The sequence below is a fragment of the Panthera leo genome, chromosome D1, assembly GCF_018350215.1.
Source record: "Panthera leo isolate Ple1 chromosome D1, P.leo_Ple1_pat1.1, whole genome shotgun sequence".
Taxonomy (NCBI): domain Eukaryota; kingdom Metazoa; phylum Chordata; class Mammalia; order Carnivora; family Felidae; genus Panthera; species Panthera leo.
Genome location: NC_056688.1, coordinates 104,166,482 through 104,180,296, shown reverse-complemented (window position 1 = coordinate 104,180,296; position 13,815 = coordinate 104,166,482). Strand labels below are relative to the sequence as shown.

At 40.9% G+C, this 13,815-nt stretch overlaps 1 protein-coding gene across 1 annotated transcript; it reads left to right on the top strand.

The window, feature by feature from the left end:
* Positions 1-1,873: 1,873 nt before the first annotated feature.
* Positions 1,874-13,212, top strand: TCN1 (transcobalamin 1). The gene is made up of 9 exons (XM_042904462.1): positions 1,874-2,020; positions 3,990-4,169; positions 4,872-5,012; positions 5,904-6,059; positions 7,320-7,507; positions 9,829-10,018; positions 11,029-11,215; positions 12,712-12,830; positions 12,990-13,212. The coding sequence occupies exons 1-9, from the start codon at positions 1,942-1,944 to the stop codon at positions 13,049-13,051; spliced, it is 1,302 nt and encodes a 433-aa protein (XP_042760396.1). The 5' UTR covers positions 1,874-1,941; the 3' UTR covers positions 13,052-13,212.
* The last annotated feature ends 603 nt before the right edge of the window (positions 13,213-13,815 follow it).

Below are 13,815 nucleotides of genomic sequence, written 5' to 3'. Positions count from 1 at the left end.
GTCCTATCCAAAAAAATCCTTGCCAAGACCAATGTCAAGGAGCTTCTTTGCTAAGTTTTCCTTCCATAGATCTGTTAGGTCTATTTATTAGTTTTCTTCAGTGATTTCATGTTTATCTGCTTCTTGTGGTCTGTATGGCCTTACGTTTGTGTCTGTGTGTCTGAAGGAGCAAACACCTCTCCATCTTTATAAACTGTTTTTGACAGGTAAAGACCTTCTCCTGTCAGCCGCCTGGACTGATGGGATTACCTCTGGGATCATAGTCATGCAGGGTTGGAACTGGATCATCTGGCTGCTGCTGGGTCCCCAGCTGGGTCTGCAAACAGCAAGCCTGTTATCAGGTGCATGACGGTCCTGGCTCCTGCTGGGTCATAGTACAGGTCCCTGCATAGGCAGGACTGTCCCTGAACCACAGCTGAGAGTAGATGGAGCCAGGTCACAGGGTCACTTCAGGATCCATAGTTGGATCAAAGTCAGACAGCCTATCTCCTAGGCACTGACAGATGGGTCTCCTGCTAGGTCCCTGGGTGGGCAAGACTGCTCCCAGATCATAACTGATGTTGGAGCCAGGTCACAGCTACTTCAGGGTCCATAGCCCTAAACAAAGTCAGCAGGCCTATCACCGAAGGCTCAGATGGGCATGACTCCTCCTGGGTCCCTTGGCTGATGGTACTATTTGCAGGACCAATGCCAAACAGGGCTGTAGACAAGTCCGCAAGGGGACAAGGCTGTTTTCTGGCCCGTATCCAGGACCATGGACAGTGAGCATGGCTTCTCAGGGTGCAACAGGGAAAAAGGCCAGAAAGAAAAATGAGAGTTGGCAAAGTCTGTGCTTTAGCTTGTGTGGATACAGTCTTTCTTCTTTGTTGTGCCTTTTCAATAAGCTCTCCTCAGTGGCTCCACTGAGGTTTCACAACCTCTTGCTTGGAACCCAAAGCTCCCACATAAAAAAACTTTTGTCCACAGATGGCTATTAAAATTGCTGCTGTGGGGGGATATGAGTAGGGGGCCTCTTATTCTGCCATCTTGCTGACCCAGAGCAAACATTTTAAGGACAAACTGATTGTATTCTCTGATAGTTCTTGGAAGAACTCATAGACAACACTTCTTACATGTAACTTGTAGCATCTTTCCTGGCATAGCAAAAATCCACATTTGATGTATATCTCTGTGGTTTTCCTCCTGGGCTATGAAACTCTCAGAGCACCTACTTAGAAGAAAACTGTACATCAAAAACTACTATCCCAAAGATCCTCGGGTACAAGGCTCCACCATCTTGTCTGATCCAATTTCAGAGTTACAACTTCTCTCATTTTTACACATTTCAAGCTCTTGCCCCATCAAATCTACTGTCTCAAGAGATATAAATAAAACACCACCAACTTGGAATAGAAAAGAGGAAAATACTCGCTTAATTTATTCTTTGTGTGTGTGTGTGTGTGTGTGTGTGTGTGGTGTGTGTGTGTATTTATTTTTGAGAGAAAGAGAGAGAGGGGGGCAGACACAGAATCCAAAGCAGGCTCCAGGCTTTGAGCTGTCAGCACAGAGTCCAACGAGGGGCTCAAACTCACAAACCATGAGACCATGACCTGATCCAAAGTCAGATGCTTAACTGACTGAGCCACCCAGGCTCCCCTCACTTAATTTATTTTCATTGGGCTGAAGACAAGCAAGGAATGTGAATCCCAAAGTTTAGGATAGGATACAAAGAAAATTATTTCCTCGTCCTCCCTGAACATACCTTTCAAGACTTCTTCCTGGTTTATCACAATTCTTGGACAAACACACTTGACCACACCCCCTGACATTGCTCAACATTGCTCAATGTTTGCTTAATGAAAGAGGCTGAGGCAAGCTAAAGGAGGAGCTCTGATTACCCTCTGCCCATCACCCAATAAATAGTCAGACAAGCCCTCGCCATTCCAGAACACTGTTGGAGAGATGAGACAATCCCACCAGCTGCCCCTACTGGGGCTCCTATTGTTTTCTCTTATTCCCAGACAACTATGTGAGATCTGTGGTGAGTATGCTTTGAGCTAAAATTACTCCTAGTGTGATAGTCTTCTAAAGACTAGTGGCAGGGCACTTGTGTAGAGTGACCTATTCCAGTTCTATATGGGGTTGGATTTTATGAGTAATATAAAATGTGGCAAGACATGGTGAGGAAAGTTCCACAATGTATGTTGTTTTAAGAGAGGTTGTAGATTCAGTGCTAACTTGCCTAACTATTCTTCCTAGATTCAGATTTTCTCCACCACAGCAACCCTACTAAGTAACTATGTATTCTTCTTCATTTTCAATGATATAATATTCCCGATCCCAGAAACTTTTCAAGATCATATAAAGTATCTTTTGAATTTGAGGCACAATCTTTTTTTATTTTTTTTTGGAAGTTCAACTTATGGGTTTAGGGTTAACCCTTTGCAACTACACAGAAAAAAAAAATAATGTTAATAATCCCTTTCAAATAATGAAGACTTCCCTCTTGTCACTATTGAGTTCAGATTTTCCAAGCTACACATCTTCTCCCCTCCAACTTTTCCTCCCAGGAGATGAGTACAAGCCCATCATCTCTCCTCTGGGTATAGGATCTGGAGATTGTGTGATCCTATTAAAAAATACTAAGTAAGAGAAAGAAAAACTGGTCAGGTGTAGTCTGACCACTTACTAGCTGAATGATCCAATGTTTCTGACATTTTTTTTTAGCTTTATCCATAAATTGAGGATAACTGGGGGAAGGTGTTGCAGGAAGTGATGTCACGAAGTCTGGTATAGCTCTCAGGGGCATGATTTCTTTTTTGTAAGTCTTTTCCCTGGAATGGAGCTTAAACCTAGTCCAAAGATGAGTAGGTGGTGCTGTCTGTGGGTACATCTTCCCGGTGTTCTGTAGCCTACAAGAAGAGAACATCACCACAGCAGAGCCTTGTGTTCACACAAGCTAAAGCACAAAATCTGCCACTTCTAAGTTTTCTTCCTAGCCTATCATTTCCTCTGCTGTATCCTAAGAATTGGGGGTCTCTGTGGAGGCTTTGAAGTTCAATTCATTGTACAAAATGACTGACTCTGTCTTTAGTGTCAAGGAAACTGATGAGTTGTTGACCAGGAACTGAAAAGTCCATTTCAGTGCCAGAAAATCTGCTGACCTAGATGCTTCCACAATATCTCAAACACGATTCAACAATTGTCCAATTGTTCTTGTAACAAACCATGACCTTTCTGTAACCAGTGATTCAGATCTCCACAACTCTCTTTTAAAGAGAAAAATGGTGAAGGGGTGCCTGGCTGGCTCAGTCAGAAAAGCATGGGACTCTTGATCTCCAGGTCATGATTCTGAGCCTCACGTTAGGCATAGAGAACTCACGTTTCCTTGATTCTCTAAACATAATGATAGCAGCTCCAGTTGAGCTAAAAGTTATAGTATGTATGGTATTTTGCAGTTTTTACATGATTTGTTGTCCAATATCTATAAAACAGATGTTAATATCCACAATTTTAAAACAAGGAAACTGAAGGTCAGGAAAGTTACATAAGTCACTTGGAAAGATGGAAAAGGGAAAGAACTGAATCAAGCAAGTAGAAAGGACTACAGACTGGGAGTCAGAAGATGCATATTCTAGTCTCGATTAAGCCTTCAATTACCAATGTTTCTTTAAGGACACGTTGGCTAGACCTCATCTTCAAAATCAGGGAATGATACTAGATCTCCCAGGAAGGACTGATATTCTCCCAGCACACAACAGTAAGGCTGAAACAGTTGTTAAAACATTGAAACACTTCCATGATGGTTGGTAAAGGAGTATAACCTGATGTAGCAGAGGCTCCAGACTCACCTTTGTACCTGTCCCAGTCACATAGCTAGTGACCACTGGACAGTTCCCTCTGTGCCATATCTGTTACTAAATATTTTAATGCCAACCCTGATCCTAGGGCTCTTGTTCCTTAATGTTTTCTTAATGTGTATTTCCTATTTCTTCCCTCCCCTGCCACAGAGGTAAGCAAAAACAACTATGCTGATCTAAACCCTCTGATAAACACAATGATCAATTCAAAATATACCAAAGGAATCCAAGCTGCCAATGTCCTGTTGTCCCTCAGACTTGGTGGGATCCTGAACCAATGCCAAGAACAACAGCTGATCCAACAAGTCAAACTCACTGTGTATTATAAAGGTGAGTGCCTATAGTCTCCAGAAGATTTAGAACACTAACTTATCCATAAAGGTTATCTCTAGCAAGAGATATTTGGAAAATATTGTGTGTCCAAAGTATACTTGCTACATATATTCCAGCTGTAGAAAATTTGAGGGGACATAAAAGTACCTCAAAACATCAATCCTCTGCCACTTTCTCTATAGCTAGACCTTACTTCTTTGGGTCCTGAAAAATATTTTCTTTCAAAAGGCCACAAGGAAAAGCAAAAGAAATTATATACTCCTATCTGTTAAATTATATACTCCTATCTCCCCCTACACACCTCACAATATTATTATAAGAATTACGAGAAGCCTGAGAATTTTCATACTCTATGAAGCAGAACATCCAAGTCAATTATTACTATCCTGGAAAGATGGCACCCACAAAGAGAGTAAACCCCAAGGTTTCATTATCTATTTTTCTCTTTTAAATTTTACAAGGATTGTATGATTCCCAAAACCTCCCATGATTTCATGGGAAAGACGAGAATCTAGCTTGCATTTATACAGCACTGCTGGAAAAGGCTCTGCTTTGGGAATAAAGAAGAGAACGGTCAAATATTGGTATAGTGTGGGGAAAATGAAAGAACTGACAGGCAATGTAAATTACAAGAAAGACAGGAGGCCAGAAAAAATCACAAGCATGTACCTTGTTCAACTTGAATACTTCTCTTTTCAGATTCAACTTTAACCTCGGGACAGCTTGCCTTGGCTATACTGGCTTTGGGAGCATGCAAAATGCCTGATGAAACATCTATACGTTATCCTAAACTGGTCAAAAAACTTAGAAATAAATTCAAAGCAGAAATTAAAAATATGGGTGAGAATCAAATGTTCAGAGGCCCTGGACAACCTTGTCTTCTCTTCTACTGGTTCAGAACTGAAGGAAGTTTCCCTTCAGTCTTTCCTTCTCTTCATTCTATTCATCCACATATCTTTGCAGATCACTTTCCCTTCTTCTCTCTTCCAACAGGCATCTTGAATTTTCTTTTCAAATAGATGCAACTGAGCATTGACTCTACATCAACCTTACATATGATGATGAACACACGCCTACACAAACACACACACAAATTATAGGACACTGTTCTCTTGTTCTCGAGAAGCTTGTCTTTAGACAAATAATGAAACACACCAGAAATAGCTGAGCAACACAAGACACTAATGACTGTCATAAGCACCAAAGCATACAATACTAGTACAAGAGCTAAAGGATGGCCACAAGCACTTTATCACCTGGAAAAGTAGGCTGACCATGACAGCTGTTAGTGAGATGCGTTGTTTTTATTTCAACACCCACCCGATATTTATCCTATTTTTCATTAGGCCTCTCTGATCCCATCTTCTTTTGAGATGGTCTCTATTTCTACTTGTAGTTTGAACACATACCATTGAAAGTGCAAGAGGCTTAGTGGCGGGAAATTTGTGTTCCAGTCCTAGCTCTGTAAACACCTGAATGTCAGGATAGTACCTTTATCATGTTAGCACTGAGTCTCCTCAGTTTTGAAATGAAAAGAGTTGAGTTGAATTTGGTAGCTCTTAGCAGCCTTTACATTTCTCAGGTTTGTTGATTTTACCAGTGATTTCCCCCTTCTATTACTCACCTCTCCTTAAATGTAAAGAAAATCTAATGAAGCAAGTAGGAATGGCTGTAAAACTTATGACTCCAGTATTATTTCCACGAGTAAGGTATTTCTTTCCTCTCTGACAGGGAAACACAATGGTAATCCACTGACTAACTACTATCAGCTCAGCCTGGATGTTTTGGCCTTATGTCTGTTCAGGGGAAAATTTTCAATCACGAAAGTTGCTAAGATCTTCGAACCTGAAAATAAAAATTTCTATTTTAAGGGACAGTTCTCAGTAGGTGAGTCATTAAACCCAATTCCTTTGGCATATCGGACACCAGTAAGTCTTTCCCTTTGAGTTTTTGTACCAGTAAGTACTTGGACTTTTTAAAAAAATCCTCTTTATGCTAGTGTCCAGGGAAAAGAATTTTCTTTTTGAGAAGAATGGATATTGGGGAGCATTTAAGCATCTCTCTAGATGTGTAGCAATCCAGTAGAAAGATCTGGTTCTTACCCTACCTCTTCTTTGAGTTATATGACCAATGGATGTTAACTCTTGACTTGAATTTTCCCATCTGTATAATAAGGATAGATTGCAAGAATCCTCATATAAGACATTTTAGGAAGTATAAGTGTTAGAGAAAAGAAACAGTGGAAGTCAGTTATCTTAACTTTGCCTCTTTCTCTAATTTATTGGGACCATTTGGATGTGTGGGCTTACTTGGACAACACGACCTCTCCAGTGACAAGGCCCAATACTTTGATCAATAAAGTCTGTATCCCCAAAGGATAAGGACCAGAAATCTCCTGGGTCAGCTTACACATCCAAAACAAAGCTCCCTATAGACAGCTAGTATTGTTGCCCAGCTCCTATGGATCCAGATACACACATTTATCTTTCTCCAATGGGCCCGAAGAAAATCACAACTCAGTATCTTTGGACAATAAGGAGAATATGAGATTTCTCATACCATTTCTATGGGAGAGAGAAGGTACCACATCTAAAGAATGCAAGGAGAACTAAGTAATAAGACAGAAAAAGACCTTATCCTCCCTTCTTCCAATCTCTTGTCTCATCCTCCCCGTTAAGAAGGTTTATTGGAAAACAATTCTCTTAAGTGCTATTTCTTAATCAACCCAATGGAAACACTGGAAAATTGCAAAGATATATTTTACTTGGTGTATCATCCTGAATTCTCTCTATTCCTTTGCCAATATGGCTGAGAGATGAAAAAAATGAGAACAGCCAAGATGTAGAAGTGGAAGACTGTTCATGTGGATGCATCTGCAAATCCATATGTGTTTCTCTGACCAACAGGTGAGCTATTGAGTACAAGGTACAAGGGATCTTGAAATATTTGAGTGGTTAGTACTGGAGAGATGATTGCCATATCCCGAAATCCTTCTCTCCTATCATCAACTAGTGTGACCCATCTTCCCAGTTTCCCCAGATCTGTCCTTCTTTTAGCAATGAAAATCCTACATATCAGGAGATCCCTCAGTCCAAGGCAAACTGGGATGGTTGGTCACCCTATCACCAATGTGTTGTTTCCTGGCAGATACTGGTGCAATGGCCGTCCTGGCTCTGACCTGTGTGAAGAGTATAACAAATGGGAAGAAAAAAACAGATATGGAGAACTTAAATAATATCAATAATCATATAAAGTCACTGATAGAGAAGATTCTTTCTCAGAAAAAAGAAAATGGTCTCCTTGGAAACATATATAGTACAGGAGAAGCTATGCAGGTAAGTCAGAGGATAAAACAGGAGACAGAGAAGGGAGTCATGAAAGAAAGAATAGCTGTATACTTTCTTATCAGCCTAAGATATTACCCATTCTCTTTCCTATACTAACTGATTTTAAGTGATTCCTCTCCCCTGATGGAAATGTATTCTCCTCACCTTCAATCCTTACCTTTCACACTCCAATGTTTCCATGAAGCTTTTCCTGACAACAATTTTTTTTAAGAAATTCTAGAGTCTACTACAACCTGTCATGTTGTTCTGGCAAATGTAATTTCACACTTTACCATAAGCCATTGTTTTGCATTTGCATCTTACCTCCCAAATTAGACCATTGTTTTCCAAGTAATAAAAGGCAGTGGTAGTAATGGCAGCTAGTATTTGTTGACACAGTCATTAATGAACACAACAATCCACGGAGGAAAGAATTATCACCTCCATTTCCTAGAATATGACCATGAGTCATGGAGTATCACTAACTTGCCTAACATTACAAAGCCAAAAAGTGATTCAGACGGGGATGGAAACTGTTGGTTTCAAAATTCACACTCAGCACCTACACTGTCCCGTATATGTTCCTTGAAGTCTGGGGCTTTATTCCTGCATCACTTACTGATTTCCTCAACTCTAAGGGGTAGATACAAGAAGAGAGAAAAAAAAAGATTTACAGAAAAAAAATTCACCGAGTCTTTATTCTGAATCGGAGTCTTCCAGGCCACTCCAGGAGGAGAGGGCTTTCCAAGGGACAGAGGACAGCAAGGGCACAGACCTCAGGCATGAAAGAACATAACATATTTGAGGAAGATCAAGGTGTTCAACGTGACCAGTGCAAGGTCCTCAGGAAAAATTACAAGATGAAGCTAGGGACATAATAGGGATCCAATCACACAGGTTGTTTTGACTATTGTTGCTGTTGATGCTGTTGCTTGCCTTGCTGAGTTTGGACCTAATAAAACAGTGGTTTCCCATCCTGGCTGCAAATTTGAATCACCCGAAGGAGGTTTGAGAAAACATTAATGTGTAGGCTCCACACCGGCCAGTTAATATAGAAACTTAGAGGTGGAGCATGGGCCTTGGTCTTGTTTTCAAACCCTCCAGGTGATGTTCACTCACAGCAGAATTGAGAGCTACTTGCCTATAAGTTTTTAAGAGGAAATGAAATATGATCCCTTTTTAAAAATATTCCACAAAGGCTCCTTGACTTCTTGGTTAAAGTTTCCCTGAGAAACTACAGAGCCACATCTGTAGGTCCAGCCCAAGTAAGCCCTTGTCTTACTCCTCAGATACCCTCCTAACTTTTCCTACCCCATCATTCTGTCCCCTCAACCCAGTTCACATCTGCCACTTGGATAGTTTCTATTCAAGGACCTATCAGACTCCCCACTGCCAAGCAAAGAATATCAGACACCTCACCCAGAAACTCAAGGGTCTACCAATATGGCCCAACCTCCTTCTCCAGCCTGTTCTTCCACTATCACCCTGAGTCTCCCCAGTGCCCTCCCAGGCCAAGAGGAATCCTCTGGGGATTTTGCCAAAATGTAGAGTCTCATCACAGGCAGGCCAAACGCTGGCTGCACCTACTTTAGCATCCTTGATAATGCTGACCCTCTGGGAATAGTGCTCCCCTGTTTATGGCACCTAATGAAATGTTGTCATACTGTCAAGACCTACCTCAAGGACCACCTTCTGCACCAAGCCTTTACAAAGTGTCACTAAATGTTTATGTGCTCTTCCTCTTCTGAAAGGCCATGGCGTTGGATGCTTCTCCTAAGGCATTCATCTTAGGGGCTCCTTTATGATTATCTGTCTGTTAACAACGTTTATCAATTGCCTCCTATGTGGCTGGTATTGTTCCAGTGCTGGGGCTACAAGAGTGAATAGGGTAGAGAAAGTCTGTTCTCATGGATGCTCTTATCAGTTGTATTATTAATCAATTCCCCACCTCTCACCCACCCCCAAACTCTTTATAAACTTCTTGGTGAATGGGGCACCTAGGTTGCTCAGACAGTTAAGCATCCAACTCTTGATTTCGGCTCAGGTCATGATCTCATGGTCATAGTATGGAGCCCCACATCAGGGTCCACACTGTGTATGGATCCTGCTTAAGATTTTCCCCCATCTCTCTCTCTCTCTCTCTCTCTCTCTCAAAATAAATAAATAAATAAATGTTTTGGTGGCAGTAAAGGTATCCTAGTTATCCAAGGTGCTTCCTATATGGTCAATGTCCAATAAATATTTACCGCATTGGTTAGATGTAAGCTTTCCCCTTACTTGATGTTTCTCTCACTCATTCTTATTCCCCCTCATCTTCTCTCATGCATTAGGCTCTCTTTGTCTCATCAGACTATTACAATGAAAGTAAATGGGATTGCCAACAAACTCTGGACACAGTGATCATGGAAATTCATAAAGGAGCGTTCCGTATGCCAACTGCTGCAGCTCAAATCTTACCCGCCCTGATGGGAAAGACCTACTTGAATGTTAACAAAGACTCTCCTTGTGTCTATGGCCCAGGTAGGGCACTAAAGAGCATGATACCCTAAGATGTGAGTCTAAGGTGTTCTTAGGGACCAAGTGTGACCAGATAAATCTTTAAAGCCTAACAGTTCCCACATAGAACTCAGTCCTCTATATGTCACCAGTGATTATAACCACCTGAGGACTTGTTCTTAATGCGGTACCAGGTGTTGTTCTTGGTTCAAACATTGATAAACAAGGCAGACTTGGTTAAGTGATGTCTGCCTCCAAAGGGATGTTTTCTGATGGGTGGATAGAGAGATGTTCTGAGCGTTATTCCCATTCTAAACCAATTATGGTGAGTCTGACTCTCCATTATGTACAAGGAGTCATACTTCAGGGAACTCCTACATTCTGTGGGAGGAAGATGGCAATCTTATAAGGAAATTACAGTCATTTATTCAAACGACTGATTTTTCAACAAGGTATGAAAGAAGACTTTGCTTTTGTCTCTGTTATCTCTGTATCTTTTCTTTTATCTCTGTTCATTCCTGGTTCAGCCACTTATAGGTTTAGGGACCTCAGACAAAATGTTTAATCTCTAACTTCAGTGTACTAATATAAAAAAAATACAAATGATAATAGTATCTAATGTGGGTTTTTGTCTAAGGACTGAATGAGATAATCCATGTATGATGGTTAGTACAGTGCCTGGCACTTAATAGGTTTTCAATAAATGTTAAGAAATAAAAAGGCACCCCCAAAAAGGAAGCATTATTGTATTCTGTACCAAAGCAAAAACAAAATCAGGAGCCTCTGTGAGAAACAGAAGCAAGTGAATTGCTCAAATTGCCGGGAATGGAGCTGAACACACGTATTTACAAGCTGGTGACTATCTTGTTTAGTCACCGAGAGATCTGCCCTTTGCTGATTCTGGCTCCTTGTAGCAAATCCTACTCTGCATAAAAGGAAGGAGACTGGGACTCAGGTCGGATGGGCATGTGAACGCTAACATCATTTTTATTATTCTGAATAGTAATTCTTCTCTGCTTTTCTGTCTCTGCCAGGTGACTTCAACATCTCCACTGTGGAGCCTATAACAGTGACACCTCCTCTGTCACCCTCACAAATCCAAGTGAATTATTCTGTGGTAATAATCAAGGAAACACATTCCACCACGGTCTCTGTAGCAAATGGCTCTGTCTTCCTAGATGTGATGGAAGCAGCTCAGGAAAAAAATGCAACTCTATTTAGGTATGTCTGTATGTAACCTAAGGTGATGGTATTTGGTGATTTTAAGGCACAGTAAGAATATATAAGCACCTGAATACAAAGTGTTTCAAACTCTTCTTCACCAGTAACTTTGCTGTCCATCTACATCTCATGGCAAGAATTTAAAAAAGGTAAGACTTTTCATCTTCTATCACCCAGTAGGTATTAAATTAATGTTCACCTAATGGGTAAGTCCCAGGGATCTCTCTTCTGTCAGAAAAATTCTTTCAATAAGTAGAACTTTGTTAGTCACTTTGTTTTAGAACATGGTTCATTATTTTTGAATCACTGACCTCTTTGAAAATCAGATAAGGGGCACCTGGGTGGCTCAGTCAGTTAAGGGTTCAACTCTTGATTTTGGCTCATGGTTCGGGAGGTTGAGCCCTGTAACTGGCTCTGCACTGAGAGCACAGAGCCTTCTTGGGATTCTCTCAACCTCTCTCTCTGCCCCTTCCCCACGCAGGTGCACATGCTTGCTCTCTCTCTCTCTCTCTCTCTCTCTCTCTCAAAATAAATAAATAAGCTTAAAAAGCAAAAGAAAAGCAGATGATTGCAATGGATGCTCATACCAGACACGTGAACACACACACAAAACGTGTCCTTTAAATCAGAGGTTTCACAAATGCCCTGAAGCCTCTCCATGCTCCCCCACTTTCAGATTCATGGACCCCTAGATTAGGGTTCTATGGCTCACAGAGGTCAAATATTAAAATTACAATATTGATTTTGCCTCTGAAAGATATGGTTCCTCTGACTCCCTAAATCTAATTGACAAGTATTTACTGGGTCTAGTAACAAGATGTAAGATGCCAAAATGTAAGAGAAAATTATATATGCATATATGTATACATATATATACACATATACACCACATGTACACATATGTGTGTACATATATACACATATATATGTAATATGTAATGTAAATAAATTCTATAAAGGTTGCTTTCAAGGGCTCGCAGAAAGGCAGAGAAGTGTGACCAGGGAATGTGAAACAGACACTGGTCATGTCACTTTATAATAAATACAACATGAAATATTAAATTATTCTTTCCTGTTCTTCTTCCCTAAAAGAAAGCCCACTAGCTTATGGTGCCTCTAGGACATAAGGTGAACATTTTCTTCTGCACTTTAGTATCTTCAACTGTTACTATCTTGGGTCAGAAGACTAGTAGTTGTTGACTGCAGTGTCTCCTATGAAATGATGCAGGGGCAGAAACAGGGCATCATTCCTGTATGATTTAGCATAGATTATGGAGTCCCTGCAGCAGAATCATCTATAGTGTTTATGAAACATGCAGATTTCTAGTCCCCACCCAGACCTACAGAATCAAAGTATCTGAGGACAGGGACAGGAAATCTGCCTTTTTGGATAATAGCTTCAAGTAATTCTTGGGTACACTGAAGTTTGAGAAATGCCCATGGAAGGTTGCCTTTAAAAATTCTAAGTTCCCATAACCCATTTACTGTCCCCACAGTTTCACAGTGGAGGAGAGATCATGGGGCCCCTACATCACCTCTGTTCAGGGCTTAACAGCCAACAATAACAACAGAAACTTCTGGGAGCTCCTGAATAACGGCCAACCGCTGGATCAAGGTAAGAGAAGGACAGATGTGAGTGACCATGCCCAAAGCATTCAGATGTGAGGGTGCAACCTTTTGTGGTGAGTGTGCTGAGGCACTGGGAAAGTGAGATCCATTATTTGGTGATTTTGTGGTTAAATCACTTAACCCACTTCTCATTCTTCCTTTTCAGGAGTTGGTAGTTACATTGTGCATGAGGGAGATAATTTGGAGGTTCGTTGGAGCACATATTAATAAATTCAAACCTTCCTCAGCTGGATCTCATCCCTTTGCAATGGAATGGCAGGTGGAAAGTGGCTTCATACCTTCCTTTTCCTTTCTCTCAACTTCAGTAGGAGACCCAATAACCCCCCCTTCTCTGCGTGTTCAATAAAAGGTCAACAGCTACACAAAAAGAGCATGCTCTAACCATTTCATTTTAAAAGGGCATTATTGATGGAGGGAAGACCACTGCAAGAAGAAGGAAGGGAAAAGAGACTAGACCAGTGTCTAAGCTGAGCTCTACTCAAGGTTCTACTGCTAACTGTGTGGGTGACGTTGGGCAACAGGTAGGAATGGAGATAAGGTTCTAGATCCAATGTTGAAGCAGCAGCAGATGAGATCAAGTAGACCCAGAAGTAAGGGATGAACCAAGTGGACATTGACCTCACAGAGGCAGTGGGTAGGGAGAAAAATATTGCTCTGGAGAAAAATAGAAACGTGAGTCTTAGAGATAAAAGGTCAGTCCATAAAGCCCGAGGAATATCATCCCCTCACCCAGCTGTGTCCCTTGGATCCCATTTGTTCTTCTCCCACATTTATTTATCTTTTACTTCCCCATAAAAAGCATCCTGATATTCATATCATCAAAATACATGTGCAGAAAAAATTACCTTTGGTGTCCATTTCAGCAGAATGCACATTTGAAAAATATATATTAAATCACATCTCAGAAGCATGAACTGAGTTGTACTTTATAACTGAGTGCTTGAGCTACATGCACATACAGTCAGGAGCAA